Below are 17,135 nucleotides of genomic sequence, written 5' to 3' on the forward strand. Positions count from 1 at the left end.
AAGAGGCCCTGACAAAAAGCAGAAAGGAGGGGAAGAGGCCAAGTCTTGATGGACTTCTTGGAATAGCTGAGCAGGCTGGAAATAGGCTGACCTCCCCACTCAGAAATGGGGCTTCATATAGTTTAGAGCCTCTCAAATAGCTGCAGACCAGACCCAAGAGGATGTGCATGGTTTGGTTTGGTTTAAATGTAATTAGAACTGTTCAGTCTCACTTACATCCATTAAATAGATGAAAAGAACTTGAGGTGGGGGGGGAAGGTGGGGGAGAGAGACCCTGATAAACTCAGAACATTGATAAATAAGATATGGCAAGTGACCCTAATGAGAAAAGGAGTCCAAGATGGGCAAGAGCTTCTAAAAAAGGAAATTCTAAAGGCACAATTGCAAACAATTCCAACAAGGAAAAAAGGGGGAAACCAGCAGAAAAAGCCAGTGTGGCTTCATAAAAAGCTTAAAGATGACTGGGAAACAAAAAAGGACACATACAGGAACTGGAAGGAAGGCCAGGCCACAAAGGAAGAGTACGGACAGGTAGCACGGAATTGCAGGGATGGTGTTAGGAAGGCTGAAGCTGAGAATGAACTGAGGTTAGCGAGGAATGCCAGATGCAACAAAAAAGCTTTCTGTAGGTGGATCCATTGTAAAAGCCAGAGAAAAGAAATGGTGGTACAGCTACTATGAGAACGGGAATGCTTATCAAATTTGCAGATACAAAATTGGGAGGGACAGCTAATACCCTGGAAGACAGAAACAAAATTCAAAGGGATCTTGATAGGTTGGAGCATTGGGCTGAAAACAACAGAAGAAAATTTAATAGGGGTAAATGCAAAGTTCCACACCTAGGGGAAAAAAACCAAGTACAGACTTATAAGATGGGGAATACTTGGCTCAGCAATATGACATGCGAGGAGGATCTTGGGATTGTTGTTGATCACAAGCTGAATATGAGCCAACAGTGTGATGTGGCTGCAGAAAAGGCAAATGCTATTTTAGGCTGCGTTAACAGAAATGCAGTTTCCAAATTGTGTGAAGTACTAGTTCCCCTCTATTTGGCACTGGTTAGGCCTCAACTTGAGTACTGTGCCCAGTTCCAGACACCGCACTTTAAGGAGGATGCAGACAAACTGGAATAGGTTCAGAGGAAGGCAACAAAGATGAGCAGGGAGGTGGAAACAAAGCCCTTTGAGAAGAGACTGAAAGAACCTGGCATGTTTAGCCTTGGGAAGAGAAGACTGAGGGGAGATATGACAGTGCTCTTCAAGTACTTGAAAGGATGCCAAACAGAACTCTTCTCCATCGTCCCAAACTGCAGGACACGGAATAATGGGCTCATGTAACAGGAAGCCAGATTTTGACTAAACATCAGGGAAAACTTCCTAACTGTGAGAGCAGTACAATAATGGAGCCAATGACCTAGGGAGGTGGTGGGCTCTCCAACACTGGAGGCATTCAAGAGGTAGCTGGACAGCCATCTGTCGGGGATGCTTTAATTTGGATTCCTGCATTGAGCAGGGGGTTGGACTCGATGGCCTTGTAGGCCCCTTCCAACTCTACTTTTCTGTGATTCTATGAAGATTAGCCTCCCTTCCCACAAGTAGTTTCAGCTGATCTTCAATTTGAAGCAGCTAGTAATCATTCTTTTCTTTTCACTCCTTTATGCAGATCATAGATTACTGTGAAAAGATTAGTATGGATTAGTACATCACACACATACCTGAGCATCTTTTCTTTTCTGTTCAGCAAGAGCTGTTTTGGGGTAGTCTGCTGCCCTGCCTTTCCTGCTTGCCTTGGCCCACTTCTCAGAGCGAGTCTTCTGTAGGCTGATGGTGCTGTACAGCTGGGACAGTCTAGGAGATACCTGCACTCTGTCATGCCCAAAAGCCCTGATCAGTCTGTCTGTGTCGATGGTGGAAATGGAACCACTTGCCCCTGTCTGAGAGGCAATCTCCAGCTGAGTTATTTCTGAATCGGAGGTGATGTCAGTTAACACACTGGAGTCTTTAACAGGCCTCATTTCTGAAGAGGTGTCACTCAAAATCTCTGAATTCTGATGCTGCTCCAAGTTTCTATCCTTGCGGTCAATAGCTGCAGTACCACCAATTTTATGATGCCTAGATTTTGACAGCCGCGTATCACTGGTGGCATCTGGCCTCTCTTCCACCTTTCTTATGCTGCTGTGTGTTGCCAGGTTGCCTTTGCATGCCATATTGCCTTGGGAAATAATCTTCTTTGTCTCTTTTCCTTTTGGTTCCTCTTGGACATTGCTCTGTTCATCGCTGGCAGGCACCAGTGAGTGCCTAATAGGGTTTTGCAGGAGTCTAGCTAAGCGATCTAGTCGCTGCACTAGAGACAGCTCATTTCTGCTGTTGCCGCTACCAGGATTATGTTGCTGATGCTGCTTTTGACGCTCTAAGTATTTAGCCCAGAGTTCATCCAAACTGCTGGTGAAATGAGCACTTTGCATCACTGGGAGATCAGCTACTTGCTTCTCTTTGAAGCTGCTCCGTTGGCTGCTTGGAAGAAGCTGCTCGTTGGACATTTTGTAGCCAGATTTCTTCACATCAGGTGGTTTTAGTTCCTCTCTTGGAGAGTCTCCCTCCAAAGTTTTATTGGATCTTGATTCCTCTGCCAAACTGTAATCTAGTTCAGCCTTTAGTGCGGAAAACCTTTCCTCTCCTGTTGGCTGATGCAGAGAGAAAGAGGCCTGGCTTCTTTCCGATATCCCATTGTACTGGAAGATGTCTTTGGAAGAAAAAGCTTGATGCTCTTGTAGTGCATATTGCCCCAAGGCCTGGCTCCCAGCAAGGAAGTCAATTTCATGTTGCAGAGGCACTGGATGGTGCAGGTAAAACTGAGCAGATCTGAACACAGAATGAGTAGTCTGCACAGATTCTGAGGAATTCCTAATTTTCACACTTTCTAAAAGGTGCAGGGAAGAGAGGAGAACATGAGATATTTTAGTCATTATGTTCAGCTGGGAAGAAAGAGTTATATTACATGACCACGACCATTCTAAATTCACAGCACTCCTCATCAACTCTAGGACGTCTCCTACATTTTTAGCTTATTTTCTATTTATCCACTTATTTAAGAATGTGTATGCTACTTTTCAAAACAGGGTTCTCCCAATGTGGCATTCAAACAATATAAGAACATGTAAAGCCATGTAAAAATAACTTAAACAGGATCATACAACAATTTCCAATCAGACAAGTAAAAAGCCATATTGTAATTTAAAAGAGAATGGAAAAAACTGTTTAAAATCCAATTGGTAATTTTAATGAAAGCAGACTGAACTAAGAATCATAGAAGAGTAGAGTTGGAAGGGGCCTATAAGGCTATCAAGTCCAACCCCCTGCTCAGTGCATGAATCCAAGATCTTTAAAGCTGCTGAAACACAAACGAAGAGTCGGCGCCAAGTGCACCTCCTTCAGGGGGGACTTCCATGAGTGCGAGCACACCGCTGAGAAAGGACCCCACCCCTTGTGCCAGTCGACCTAGCTCACCTTAAATGATAAATCTGCAAGCAGGACTTCTGTTGCCTTTCCGTGAGGTCCTGTTCATATGGGTGAAGATGGTCTTTCACATAACCTCATCCAAACCAGTTAGGGCTTTAGAACAGGTATGGCTTTAGACCATATTACATCTATGTGTATGAAGTGCACTGCATACCTGCTTACTTCTGGGTTCAATAAAAAATGCAGGTATTGACCCTTTAAAGCAGGTGTGGCAAACCTGTGGCCCTCCAGATGTTACTGAACTACAACTCCCATCAGTCCCAGCAAGCATGGACAATGGCCAGGGATGATGGGAATTGTAGTCCAGCATAATCTGGAGGGGCCACAGGTTCCCCATGCCTGTTTTAAAGGGTTCATACCTGCACTTTATATTGAGCTCAGAACTGAACAGATACCCAATGCAGTTCGTACAAAATAGATGTAATATGGTCTGAATGCTTGGCTCCCACAAGCATCTAGGCTGCTGCATTCTATACTGAAACTTCTGCACCATTTTTAAAAGCAGTTCCACATAGAACACATGACAGAAGCCTAGTCTGGTGTAACCAGGGCACGAACAACTGAGGCAAGGTCTACTGCTGGCATACCAGCCAAAGCTGATAAAAAGGCACTAATAGGCCCCGACACCCCTTCTGCTTCCATTAAGGTCCAGGAAAAAACTCCAAGATGTGAAGTTGGTCTTTCAGAAAGAGAGGGCTAACCCATCCAGAAGCACTTGCACACTTTCATCAGATCAGCCAATTCTAAGATCAATCCAGGTCCAACAATGGCTATTAATGACAGAAAATGTAGCCTCTGGGATATCTCTAAACCTGCTGCTGGGAACAATCCAGGAACAGCCTGCCTGCAAGCTTTCCACAGAGACATAGAATGCAGACAATCTTTTGGCCTGATCCAGCAAGGCAATTTACTCATTCATTTGTTAAATTTGTATCCCACCTTTACATCAAATGGTGTTTAAGGTAGACAACAAAAACACTGATTATAATAAAATATGAGAAACATAATAAAACAGTAATGACACATTTTTTTTAAAAAAAAGAGATGAATTAATAAAGATACTTCTCAGAATAAACTTCAGTATACTTCCAAGTCAGCTTACATGCCAGAGCAACAAAAATAATGAATGGAGTTTCAGAAATCAACTCAGAAAAGATCAGTTTTTCTGTGTGACTGGTTGCTATGGGGTAATCTGTGAAAGGACAGATCCACCTATGCTTTAAAAATCTTTTTGCTAAAGTAAGAACAAAATTGAATGGCGATGTTGGCCTAGGCCTTTGGAATCTTCTGTCAGTGGGAAAATTAAAGCCAGCAAAAATTCTCTCCTCAGGCTGCAAATAAGACTGTGCAAATAAGAAACCTGCATTCATTTATTCAGGCTACAGAATTTAGATTATCTAGTTATAGGCTGGGGGGGGGATTTTCTCTGGCAGAAGACATAGCTCTCCACACAAACATTCCAAGACATGCACATGTCTTCCTACCCTCATTTTCCCACCATTTTTCTGTCCTACCTTCCTTGTTAATATTAACTTTTCAAGAGCTGTGTATGTCACTCCACCACAAGAGCTGATCAAATGCACAAACACCAGAATTCTCCCTCAGCTTCTGTGTATGTTGCTGCACTGAGATTTTTTTTATGAAGAAACACAGCGAGTTATGAACCTAGTAGCTTGTGCGGAAAGCTCATATATTCCATGCACATGCTGCCTAAAATACTTCACTGTTGTGCTCTAATTCTTTTACCATTTAGTGATTCTGTTTAACCACTTTCCCTTCTTTAGCAGTGAGAGAAAACCTTGAATGGCTCATTCTGCATGGCCAGATGATACCAGGCGAATCAGCACAAAGATCTTAGAGGAAACCAGTATCTGGTTCTGGTAACGTCATCAAGCAACAGGTCTAGAACAGAAGCCAAACAGAAAAATCAACTCCCTCTAGTCGAAGTCTAGAGGACCATTAGTTTAAAGAAATAAATTTGACAGGATTCCCCAAAAAGGTGCTAGCAGGAGGACAATTTCAGTTTTTCTGAAAATTCAATTATGTCAGAGGTTAGAGCATCAGTTCAATTTCATTGTGCACCACTTATTTCTGGTTGAAAGAGCAGAAGGCCAGATTAAATGCCTACTTTTCTGCTGTTCTAGACTGTATAGTATATTTCGGCTGTGTGGGAATTGAGTACACCATAGGTCCCAGCTAACTTTTAGAATCACAGCAGCCTTAATCTTAGGTGTTATATTTGGGAAGACTTAACATTCTCTCTCTCCACTCCACAGTGATGCTCTAAACCAAGAGTGGGGGATCCTTTTTTGATCCAAGGGCCATACTTCCTCTTCGCCAACCCGCTGAGGGCTACATGCCAATGGTGGCTGAAGGAAAGACACAATTGGCCATGGCCACCCACTCACAAATGTGAACAATACACACCACACACTTTTGCAAAAACATTTTAACTTTTTTTCAACTAATTGGTGCCGGGGAGAGGATGATCTTCCTGGAGATTATAGCTGGGGGCAAAGGATCAACTGTTCACTCCCCACATGGACTCTCCAAGAAGTTTACCGCCTCCCCCACCAAAGAAAATAAAAGATTAATTGTGGCCTGAGGGGTGTTTCCATGGGTCACAGCAAGCAGTTCCCCACCTATGGTATAGACTAAGAACTGTGTTTTTGAAAAAAATCATACTGAAGTATTGCTGAATGAAAGATAAATGTTTATTTCCATTTTCCTTAGCTTGGAGCCAAGCAGACTGGAAAGAGTGAGAACAAGATAAAGGCCAAAGGTGACAAAAACCTGGAAAAACAGTAGGCAGCCACATCAATCTTATAGGATACAACCAAATACAGAAATGGCACTTATGGCCTAAGAAATAAATCTTTTGAGAAATGGTCACTGAGGAGATTGCTGCTGTCCACACCCCCTTATAGATGTCCATCTCGCACACTTAAAAATGATTTATATAGAGGGATCCAAACAACAGATCAGTACGGTCTCAAACTAATCACACAGAACAATGTTCCTCTTTTAGACTACAACTTAATAATAATAATAATAATAATATTTAATTTATGTGCCGCCTATCTGGCCGATGGCCACTATAGGCGACGTACATGCAAACGGTTAAAACACCATACAGTAAAACACAATAATACAATATATGAACAGTACAGCGATACAGGAGCGATAACAATACTAGTGCAGGGTAGGAGGCATTTCAGTTATAAAAGTTAACCCTCCCCGGAAATCCCAAAGGCCTGTTGAAAGAGCCAGGTCTTTAAGGCTTTACGGAATACATTTAGGGAAGAGGCGTGCTGTAGATCTTGTGGGAGGGAGTTCCAAAGGGTGGGGGCCGCCACTGAGAAAGCCCTCTCTCTAGTTCCCGCCAATCTAGCTGTTTTTGTCGGCTTTTCATCAGTTAAAAAATACAATTTAATTCATTAAAAGAAGTAAGGGGGCACCCAGAGGATAGCCAAGACAGAGGAGAGACAAGTCCAAGGATGTTTTGCTGCTTGCGCCCTTAAGGCTTCTATCACTTACTAACTACCATAATTATATTACCGCAATATTCAGAATGCTGTAGAATACAGTTACTTCTTTCTCTAGTAGGATAAATGTCTGCTTGCAGCACAGAAAGCAAGCACTCAGTTATTCCTTCTTCAGAAAATTAATACACTCTCACCCAAGAGACAAACCCCACCTTGTGCACTGTGAGGCTATCCTCAGATCAGTTCTGAGGAGCTCTCAAAGCAAATTTCACATTACCCAACGTTAGTCAGTCAGTTAGTCCACTGGCAGGCTAGGGGATGGCTGAATTTTCTCCTGATTTTGCTAGAGCAGGAATTAACATCTAGTAGACCCAGGGACAAATCTGCCCCCCATTACTAATCGAGAGATAGGAACATATATGTGTAAGGAACTGTGCTTTTCCCTATAAGGCTGACAAGCAGGTCCATTTGAGGATGGAATGGGGGGGGCGTGACCCTATCTCACTATCCACCATCTTCTTCTCAATGTGGCCCTCCAGGAAAACAAATTGCTTACCAAAGTGCTAAAGCAATGAGCTACTTGCTTATCATTGGTTTACACTTTTATTCTGAGTTTAACTACTTCCTAAATTACAAACAAGAAATAACAGATCTGAAAAAAATCAGGCATGGTGGCACCAGATACTGTAACTGCCGATGGAGCTAGACAAATAAAGGGTGGGTCAGAAGCTTACACGGTTGCTCCCTCTGTCATGCAAGAAAAAACTTATGTAGTGAAAATGCCTTTGAACAGGCAACCAGCAGGTACGTTACTAAACTGAGTTCAGCCACAATACCTCTGGTGTTGGAAGAGCTAATTATTTTGCCCTTTGCTTTCAGTCATCATCTTCATCCATAATCTTTTGCTGGGGAATACAAAACAGTATCATTTGCATGTCATCCTAAAGCCATCCTCCTGCATAACTGAACCTCTGCTGATGTTCTGTTAATTTTTTTCTTGGCTGTTTTGTGACTAATTTGAAGATTTTAAATTATAGTGTATCTTGTTTTAAATGGATGTCCATTCTGTACTGGTTTTTTTAAAATTCTTATTCTGTTTAACTATTTTAATTTAATTTAATTTTTATTTTGTACATGGCAATATATATCTATATAAATAAAATCTACTCTGAGAACACTTGATGAAGGGCAGATTATATCAACAATATAAATTAACGATAGCATGTTAGTTTCAACCTCCACCGCTAACAACCAACCCTGGGGCATTCTGGAGCCAACACAATACACGAGACGCTTCCAAATGATTATGAATGTTTTGCTGTTGAAAAGCTTTTTAAAAGAAGAGTTCCTACCCAGCCTCCAGAGATATAGAGGAACAGCTACCTTTGGCACCTTGCCGTGCTGTTGCTTTTTCGTCTGCCCAAGCATCCTTAGGCGCAGCCCTTTTACTATAGATACCCTCTCTGTGTTTGACAGCTACAGTATCAGGAGAATTCTCATCCCCTGAGCCAAGCGCCTGTGCTGGAAAATTTGGAGGAATGGCATCATTTGACCCTATTGGGAGACAAAGAACAAAATAAAGAAAATTAATAAGGCCAACGGGGGGGGGAGGGAGAGAAATATTACAAAAAAAGTCAGATAGACACTAAACTTGTACATTGCAGCAAGTTACTGAAAGTATCCATAAACACAAGAAGCCTTAGACATGGTCAGCCACAGCACAATTATTTTAATAAACTCCCTATACAGCCTTGCAATAACAACACACTCTTCTCTGCCCCTCTGCAAAAACTCTGACCCATGTCCTGTTCATCTCTCACCTTGGCTGCTATAATCTTCTCTTCCCTGGTCATCCATTGTCTCATCAAGGTTCCCCATGTCTAGCTTGCAAGCTCCTCAGAGCTGAGACCTGACCTGACCTGACCTTTTTTATTCCACAAAGCATCATGCATAGACAGCACTATATAATTGTAATAAATACGTTATAATGGAAGCACAGCAGCATCTCATTTATATACTTTTTCTGTAATGCCTTTGTTTCTCTGGATCCCTAACCATACCTTATAAAGGTAACCACAAAGAACCAACACAGGTCATCAGAAACGTACAATAACAGTGTTAAGTTTGCATAAGAGCTAAAAGGAAGTGCCTTTTTTACATCAAGTTTTATAGTGTAATTCTAGAACATAAGTCCCACTGAAATCTATCAGGGCTGGCTTTGAGCATATCTGGGTGCTACACATTTTCAGGAAGTTAAAGAAAACACACATCCCAGCCATTTTCCTGTATCTGGATAGGACTGTGCTAAAGGTTGTTGGTTTAAGTAGAAATGATCACCAAGGACTAAGATATAAGACTTGTTTTTCTGTGCAACAAGGTGCTCAACAAAAGTTCAAAAGCAGAGATCTAATATGGTTTAGGAGTTAAGAATGTCAGACAGGGTTCAAATCCCCACCTAACCATGAAGCAACCTAACCTCCCTCGCAGCCTTGTCATGAAGATACAGTATGCCCGAGGGGGGGGGGGACTCTGTGTGGCACCTTGAACTGTTTGATGAAAAGGCAGGATATAAGCGAAATAATTCCAGCCAGCTCCAACAGCAGCATATTTCTGTGTCACAACAGTTTAAAAGCTTAGAATAGGAGCTGATTTATATTATGGTCAATCCCATCTGGTCATCTAACATTTTCCCCTTTAATGAGCTGCATATCCAAATGCTATCAAATAATGTAATTCTTTTTTAAAAGATATGTATTGTCCAGTGTTATCAGCAACCTCATTATTGGACCGTGTTCACAGAGTTCAACCACCACCCATATCCTATCATCTCCCCTTCCAACCAAACAGGTTAGGTAGAAACAAAGATTCATGTGGGACCCAATTTTGAACAGGTGTTCATTTTTATCATTTTTCTCAGTTGGGGGCTCAGAGCTATTACTACAGTATATGAAAGACCGAAGTAATTCCAACCAGCCTTGTGAATGAGCTAATGAATGGATGAAATGAAAACCTCTGCCTGACACCTTAGAGAGGTAGGTGGGCTAGATGACACAATGCTCTAATCCAGCAAAAGCTAGCATTTTATATCCAGGCATGGCTATTGCTCAGTGTCAGGGTACAGGCAGAATCCTTGGCATTTCCAGCTACAATAGCCTTTGCTAACCTGGTGTCCTCCAAATATTTTGGGACTACAATTCTCATCAGCCCCTACCAGGTCATTTTGGACTAAGGTGGGAATTGTATGTCCAAAACATCTTGAGGGCACCAGGTTGGGGGAGGATGAACTTAAAGGCTCTCAGGCAGCATGGCTAGCAAGGATCCAATGCTTTGGAAAGCTGCTGCTGCCAGCCAGGGTAGAAAACACTGGGCTAAATGGCCAACAATGTGACTACGAAAGAACGCTGCAGACAGAGAAAACTGCACCAGACGGAGGCGCTAGTGAAGAAGGGATCTATTGCCAGTTCGATGCTAGAGCCCAGCTCTGGACTGATAAGATAGTAATAACAGCAAACATGCCTCTGAGCATGTGCAGAGTCCATGTTTACTGAGGTCTTGTACAAATATGGCTACAACCAACGTTTTTGTCTTTTTTTGCTTCCTAATACATCACTGATATCCGATCTAAAAGTGAAAACATGTATTAAATTGGAATAAGAGGACAGAAAGGCTGCTGAAGGGAGAGAAGGAACTGGAATGAAGCACCAGTACAAACCAGAATCAGGGAAGTAAAAGAAATCTAAGACCCACCAATACTGGCAGAAACAAATTGTGCTGCTTTTCTAGCTACTAAATTCTTCATCTCATCATTCAATTCTAAAAATTATTTCACACCAAAAAGACTTTGTAGAACTTTGTTTCTGCTCTGTAACTGATGTAAATCTAGATTCTCTCAGCTCAATTCTATCCAAAAATTTAAGCACAGCACAACAAACTGCTGATGTTTTCTTATTTTATGCAAACTCAGCTCCTTGGCCTTGCCAAGAACTGCATAAAAAACTCAGGGTACTGAGAAGCTGAGACAGAGTTTTGACAAAAGGTCAGAGCTACCTGAAATACCTGAATGGGAGCTCTCCATGGTGGTCTCTGATCTGACACGCGAGAGTCTGAGTGTTTCTTTCGGGCAGGGAACATAGTACATCTCTGAGCTTCCAGGTGGTTTATATGGCAGCAACAGTGGCTTATCTGCAGGCATGGCAAACAAAGTGGGCAAGACAAGACAGTAATTTTAACAACTGTATGAAGCAAATGTTCCTTTGCTCCTTTTGACTTTGGTGTTTATTATCAAAAGCTAACAGCAACAAAGAGGCATAGCTACAAATTTACTCAGTGTATAAATAAGCCATTGTGTACTTTTTCTTGCGCAGACCAAAATTTGGACACTCAGAAGAGGATCTGAGGGGAGAAGTGTTGACAACATTTTGCAGTTCAATGCTGCAGGGTTCATAATGTCGAATCACAACAATGGAAGGATGTACGAGTATTTTGACTTCCCTGACTACAGAGGCCAGTGTGAATCAGCTGGCTGTTTTGCACCCAAGAGATCTGGGATGAAATCATAGCACAACCCAAGACTTATGGGCTCACGCAAACAGCTCTCCTTCAGTTTCCCTTCGCGAAGAAATGTAACAATAGCAAAGATTTTGATAAGATGAATCAGGTAAGTTCTTGACAGATTTTGTCCACACTAATATAAGTGATGAATGGATAATGATACACAGATACTTAAGGGTCAGGAAGGATATTCACTCCTTCATTCATCCAAAAACTGCATCAAATAGCTCCTTACACAGATAAAATAATGGAGTGGACAAGATTAGTTCTCTCCTCGCTTACAAGAAGGAAAGTGTTTATGTACAAGCCCAATAGGCAGGTATCAGCTTTATTTAAGCTGACCATGAATTTTTCAGACTAGTATCATAAAGGTCCTGACCTACTTATTGGGCACAAGACTTCAGATCAGAGTATAGCAAATTAAATTTCTCACCAGTCTGCCTGTTCAAAATGGAGGCTTGGTTCACAGCAGCAGTTGTAGTACTCAAGATTTCACGATTCTTCCGATGACAAGTTCTCAGGGCCTCCATGTCACCACTGTCACCGCTAACAAATATCTCTGCAGAATAGGTTGTCTTCTCAGGGCTTTCTGTTGTTATTTGAGTGATGGCATCTGATGACATCTTTTCTGTTTGGGAAGAAGCTGTGGTCTTTAAGTTGTCTTCTGGATTCTGCCAATATGAACCCAGCACTCCAGTGCTTACTTGGTCTGTAACTGGTAAATACTGTCTGATTTCCAGTGGCTCCTGACTTAGGTGTGAGACTGGTTGTGCTACAACTAGAAGACTGGAATGCTTAAAGTGAGAATCTGGTGATGATGGTGACCTTGGAAAGTATGCAGTATCTTGGGGGTTTGTGGAAAGTTCTATGGTTTTCAAATTAGAGGTAGTTTCTGGCAAAAGAGTTGGAGAATTTAAAGTTGTTGGTTGAAGGCTACTTTTAAGTCCATCAACTCGACTCATTTCAGCTCCAGTGCCTATTAGACTAGAAAGACCCAGATCCACATGCTTTGGAGAGAGAGTAATGTGGACGCCAGACAGGGCTTTCCTGATTGGTGATGATGGGGACACTGGCATGCAGTCTGGGGAAGACGAGGGTAATGGACTGCTGCTTCCAGTGTCCCTGGCTCCAACCCTGCATAAATATTCATCAGACGTAGATGTACTTTCTTCCGATAGTGTACTCTCTTTGCCTGTAGGAAGAAGTGGCTTAGGACTATGGACAAAACTTTGCAAGCCATCCGTCAAGCATTCTTGGTGGGAAGCATTTTCTGTCTTTTGTTGAGGTGCGTTGATGGAAAGGAGAGGATCAGTTGTAGTGTCTTCTGGGTTAGATCGGTTATGATAAACATTAACTAAAGGCTTATATCTTCTCAGCCCGCTAAGAACTTGAGAAGCAGCTTGGGTTTCTTCATGATTCTCTGTAATCAGGTGGACCTTTTGATCAATGCAACTGGTTTGGGAATTCTCCACATTTTCCCGAGGATATTCATCCTTGCTAACAACTATGGACAACTGCTCATGCTTCTCTCCTCCTGAAGGAAATCCTACACTCTTATCTGGTACATGAACAGCTGTGGTGCTTGTTGAAGCACAGGGTTGAAGAGATTCCACCTGATTCTCACCAGGCTTCAGCTGTTCATTGCTAATAGGCTGGGTTTGAAAAGGTACCAATCCACAAGGAATTGGTTCAGTAATACTAGTACAGGGCACAAGAGAAGAAGACAACCTTTTACGGGATGCAAAAGTAATGGAAGTAATTTGCTTGGCAGATTCTGTAGAAGAGATGCCCGCAGCCAGCTTTGCCTGGGACAAGACACTCACTTCCTCTCCTATGATTGCCTTGGCAGTACCCGTCAGCCCCAACAAACATGTGTCTGTGGCATGACACAGGGGAGCCTGAAAACTATGGCTGGAGTCCAAGAGATTTTCTGAGGGTGTCTTCAGCTGGTTGCAGACATGGCTTTGGTCACTGTACAAGGGCTTAATATCTGGGTTACTTGGAAGGGCATGATCATTTCTGCACCCTGGTCTAGCCTGAACTGCATTTATCCCAGGAAACTCAACTAGTTGGGGATTTTGTGGCTGGATGTCCTTATGCAGCTCATTGTCACTTGAAGTTTTTGAGAGTTCTGTGTCTGTCTTCAGAATAGAACTGTGGCTAGAAATCCTTTCACAGTTGTTTCCCCACAACCGATCCTGCCAAGAATCCAAGAGAAACAGAAGATTTATTACTTTAAAGTGCAGGCAATTAATTTAATACTTTATTTGCCATGATGTTGAGAGACACAGTTGGAACAAATGAATCTTACAAGTCCAAAAGACCACCATACTACTAAGATCAGAGTCCTGTGTACTGTATAAAGCATCCTAATCTAAACCATCAATAAATCTCTGAAGTATTCAACTTTGAGGAAAAGGAGAAATGCAAGCAAATAAATCTCTTGCCTCTAAGTCCCAACTTGGTGGCAAATTCTGTGTCCAACAAGGCATTTCATGTCAAGATGTCACCATGAACAAACAGAGGCAAGGTGAAGCCAGATACTTTGATTTGGTGGTACATATATGGAGCTTGACAACCCAAATCGGGGGGAAATGTGTAAAGATTGTGAAGGCACCAGTACTATTCCACCACTTCATTCTGACACTTAACAAAAAAGGCTGCTTATTTTTAATTTTAATCATTTATATTATGCTTTCAAAAACAAACAAAAATGCTGCTTGCAACATCCAAATATAACAAAAGAAAATTAAATTCAAATAAATGTCAAGCAATTAACACACATCAGCAGAAAAATCTAACAAGCCAAAAGAAAAACAGTAAAGTTGGTCAAAGCACCTTATTGAACGAAACCTAAAAAAGAGCCTATATAAAAGTGGGAAGAGAAGGAAGTTAGTGGATTTCCCCAGGGGGAAAAATCGCACCACGAGAGTGTCATTACCAAACTGTGTATTGATCTCTTGTACTCCTTACATAGTTCAGCACTGATGGAAAAATAATGATGTGACTTATGCACAAGGTGGGTTGAAGTTCTTACAATAGACAGAATATAAATGTAAAGATTTTACTAAATAGCAATAGCAACATTTAATTCTACATTTTATTAGTAGAAAGTGAAATCTACATGTCTGTATTTTATTACCAAGACAAGTAATCTGCATCTCTCCCCTCCCCACGCATTCCACTGAAATATCACATCATTTAACCAAAAAGGGGGGACTTTTTAGATGTTATTTTTGTTTGGGGGTTCTTCCTAGAATTTTCCAGAAAGTAAGAAAATATCTAGGGTCTCTTTTTTATGTATTTGTACTCCAGAACAGCTTTTGAAAAAATTGTCATGGAGAAGCAGACATGAAAAACCCCATATAAGAACTAGCCATTCATGTAGACTTTGGGGGGGATACTGTCATAAGCAGGAGCTAGCAAGAATCTAGCATGCAGTTCATGGATGCTTCATGACAAATCAACATGGGTGAGCAAGAGCAGAAGGTGCTAACATCAAGGGTAACAGAGCACTCTAGGCAGTAGTACTCATATGGCCAAGAAAAAGAAACCCTTCATATAATATTCCAGCCTCCATCTACCTTGTTGTTGTTATGTGCCTCCAAGTCGACTATGACTTATGGTGACCTATGAATCAGCGACTTCCAACAGCATGTCATGAACCACCTTGTTCAGATCTTGTAAGTTCAGGTCTGTGGCTTCCTTTATGGAATCAATCCATCTCTGGTTTGGCCTTCCTCTTTTTCTACTCCCTTCTTTTTCTCCCAGCATTATCATCTTTTCTAATGAATCATGTCTTCTCATTATGTGTCCAAAGTATGATAACCTCAGTTTCATCATTTTAGCTTCTAGTGATAGTTCTGGTTGAATTTGTTCTAACACCCAATTATTTGTCTTTTTCGCAGTCCATGGTATCCGCAAAGTTCTCCTCCAACACCACATTTCAAATGAGTTGATTTTTCTCTTATCTGCTTTTTTTCACTGCTAGCAGGATAAAAAAATTACTCAGGAAAGGCCAGTCAAAACAAATGAGTTGTTAAGGCCTTCCGAAAAGCCTGAAGTATTGCCACCCACTGCAGGAGGGTGTTTCAAAAGGTGTGCAGCCTCCACAGAAGACCTTCACAGACCTCTAAGGTGGACACACCAAGGCAGCCTTCGACTGAGGATTTCAGTGAACAAGCAGGATGGTTTCTCTGCAAAGGCACCTGCGGATAGCCTCACAGAGGCAGGTAATTTCTAATCTAGACCTGAAGAATATTTCCAACCTCTCCAATATCACCCACTTTAATTTGCTTACTGAAACACCAATCTAAATAATGCATGGGCAAACAGAGCAGTATAAGGTTTGAAATCCACAGGTTTTCTGGCTAGTAAGGAATTTTAAAAATGTAGCACACAAAGTTTGCAGCTAAACTGAAACAAAACTTACTTTGAGGCACATTAAGGATGAAGACCATCCAAAAAATAATCATTATCATCTTTCTGTAGTTAACTTCAAGCCTTTTATGAGCCAGAGATATACAACACAAAAGCTGCCAATATTCCTTTGGAGGCAGCAATTCAGTGACTGTGAAGAGATATCCTCTTGTTTACCTGATCAAGTAAAAACAACTTATCCAGCTTCAGTAAAAAAACAGCCTGTTTCAGGAAGAAGGGCAAGAACAAAATAAGTCTTCACAGAGCAAGGATCACACAGCAAACTGAGAGTCAAACAAACAAGGAAGCTCTCTTTCAGATGCATGCAAAAGACGAGCAACTTCAGCTTCCTGCTGTAGAAACTGTTTGCTAGCAATTAGAGAAAAACAGATAGTATTCAGGTACAGCTTCAAAACATGCTGGAAACCCACACTTCACCTCACCCTCACATCAGCACCGGAGGCAGAGCCATTGTTATCTTATGCTGGGGACAGACAAGACAAACAAGTACAAAATCAACAGGCATTTATATTTATGAGTTATTCAAGAACATAAAGGAAAGATGCTGTTTGCATTAAGGAGGTGTTCAATACAGAAGGCCTCCCCCCTCACCCCCAAGAAACAGGATCGCTTCTCACATTACTTTTTGATACATGTTTACTGAAGACGTGTAGGATTAAAAATGGCTGGTTAATCACACTTGAACTTTGAAATATCAGATACAGGTCTCAAATATGCCTTCTTGAAAATATCCAAGATGTTAGTCAGTGAAAACATTCCTGAAATGAATAAATTGAAGGTTGGGAGATCTATACAGGTTAGTTCTAGTACGACTGCTGTTTGAGATCAGGCTGCATGAGTGACCCTGGAAGCACTTGTGGAGATGGATATGCTCTAGGCAGCCTCTTGAGGCTCATCCTGTTTCTCCAAAAAATGATGTCAACATGGGTGAATAAGTTCACAGGTGTCCTACTCTCTCTAGCTACTAAGTACTGCATAGTGGCGGAGATTTTCCCAGCATTGCAAAAGATACACAGCAGTGGTGGGGAATCACCTGCGCCTCCACGCACACACCTTCAGGGCTGCATTCCCCCAGGGGAAGCGGTCAGGGTCTGGTTCTGGGTCTGGCCAAAATCAACAAACACACACAAAAGCAACACGT

The 17,135-nt window shown here is 41.8% G+C and overlaps 1 protein-coding gene across 3 annotated transcripts in view; it reads right to left on the reverse strand.

Moving 5' to 3' along the window:
• ALMS1 (ALMS1 centrosome and basal body associated protein) overlaps nucleotides 1-17,135 on the reverse strand; it is a 105,789-nt gene that overhangs the window by 27,519 nt on the left and 61,135 nt on the right. For all 3 annotated transcript variants that reach the window (XM_061583567.1, XM_061583566.1, XM_061583568.1), the window contains 4 exons: nucleotides 11,988-13,752; nucleotides 11,060-11,185; nucleotides 8,387-8,557; nucleotides 1,715-2,919 (listed from right to left, as the gene is read on the reverse strand). In XM_061583567.1, coding sequence (XP_061439551.1) covers nucleotides 1,715-2,919; nucleotides 8,387-8,557; nucleotides 11,060-11,185; nucleotides 11,988-13,752 — 3,267 coding nt within the window. The remainder of the gene's footprint in view (nucleotides 1-1,714; nucleotides 2,920-8,386; nucleotides 8,558-11,059; nucleotides 11,186-11,987; nucleotides 13,753-17,135) is intronic.

Source organism: Rhineura floridana, chromosome 9, assembly GCF_030035675.1.
Source record: "Rhineura floridana isolate rRhiFlo1 chromosome 9, rRhiFlo1.hap2, whole genome shotgun sequence".
Classification (NCBI taxonomy): Eukaryota; Metazoa; Chordata; class Lepidosauria; order Squamata; family Rhineuridae; genus Rhineura; species Rhineura floridana.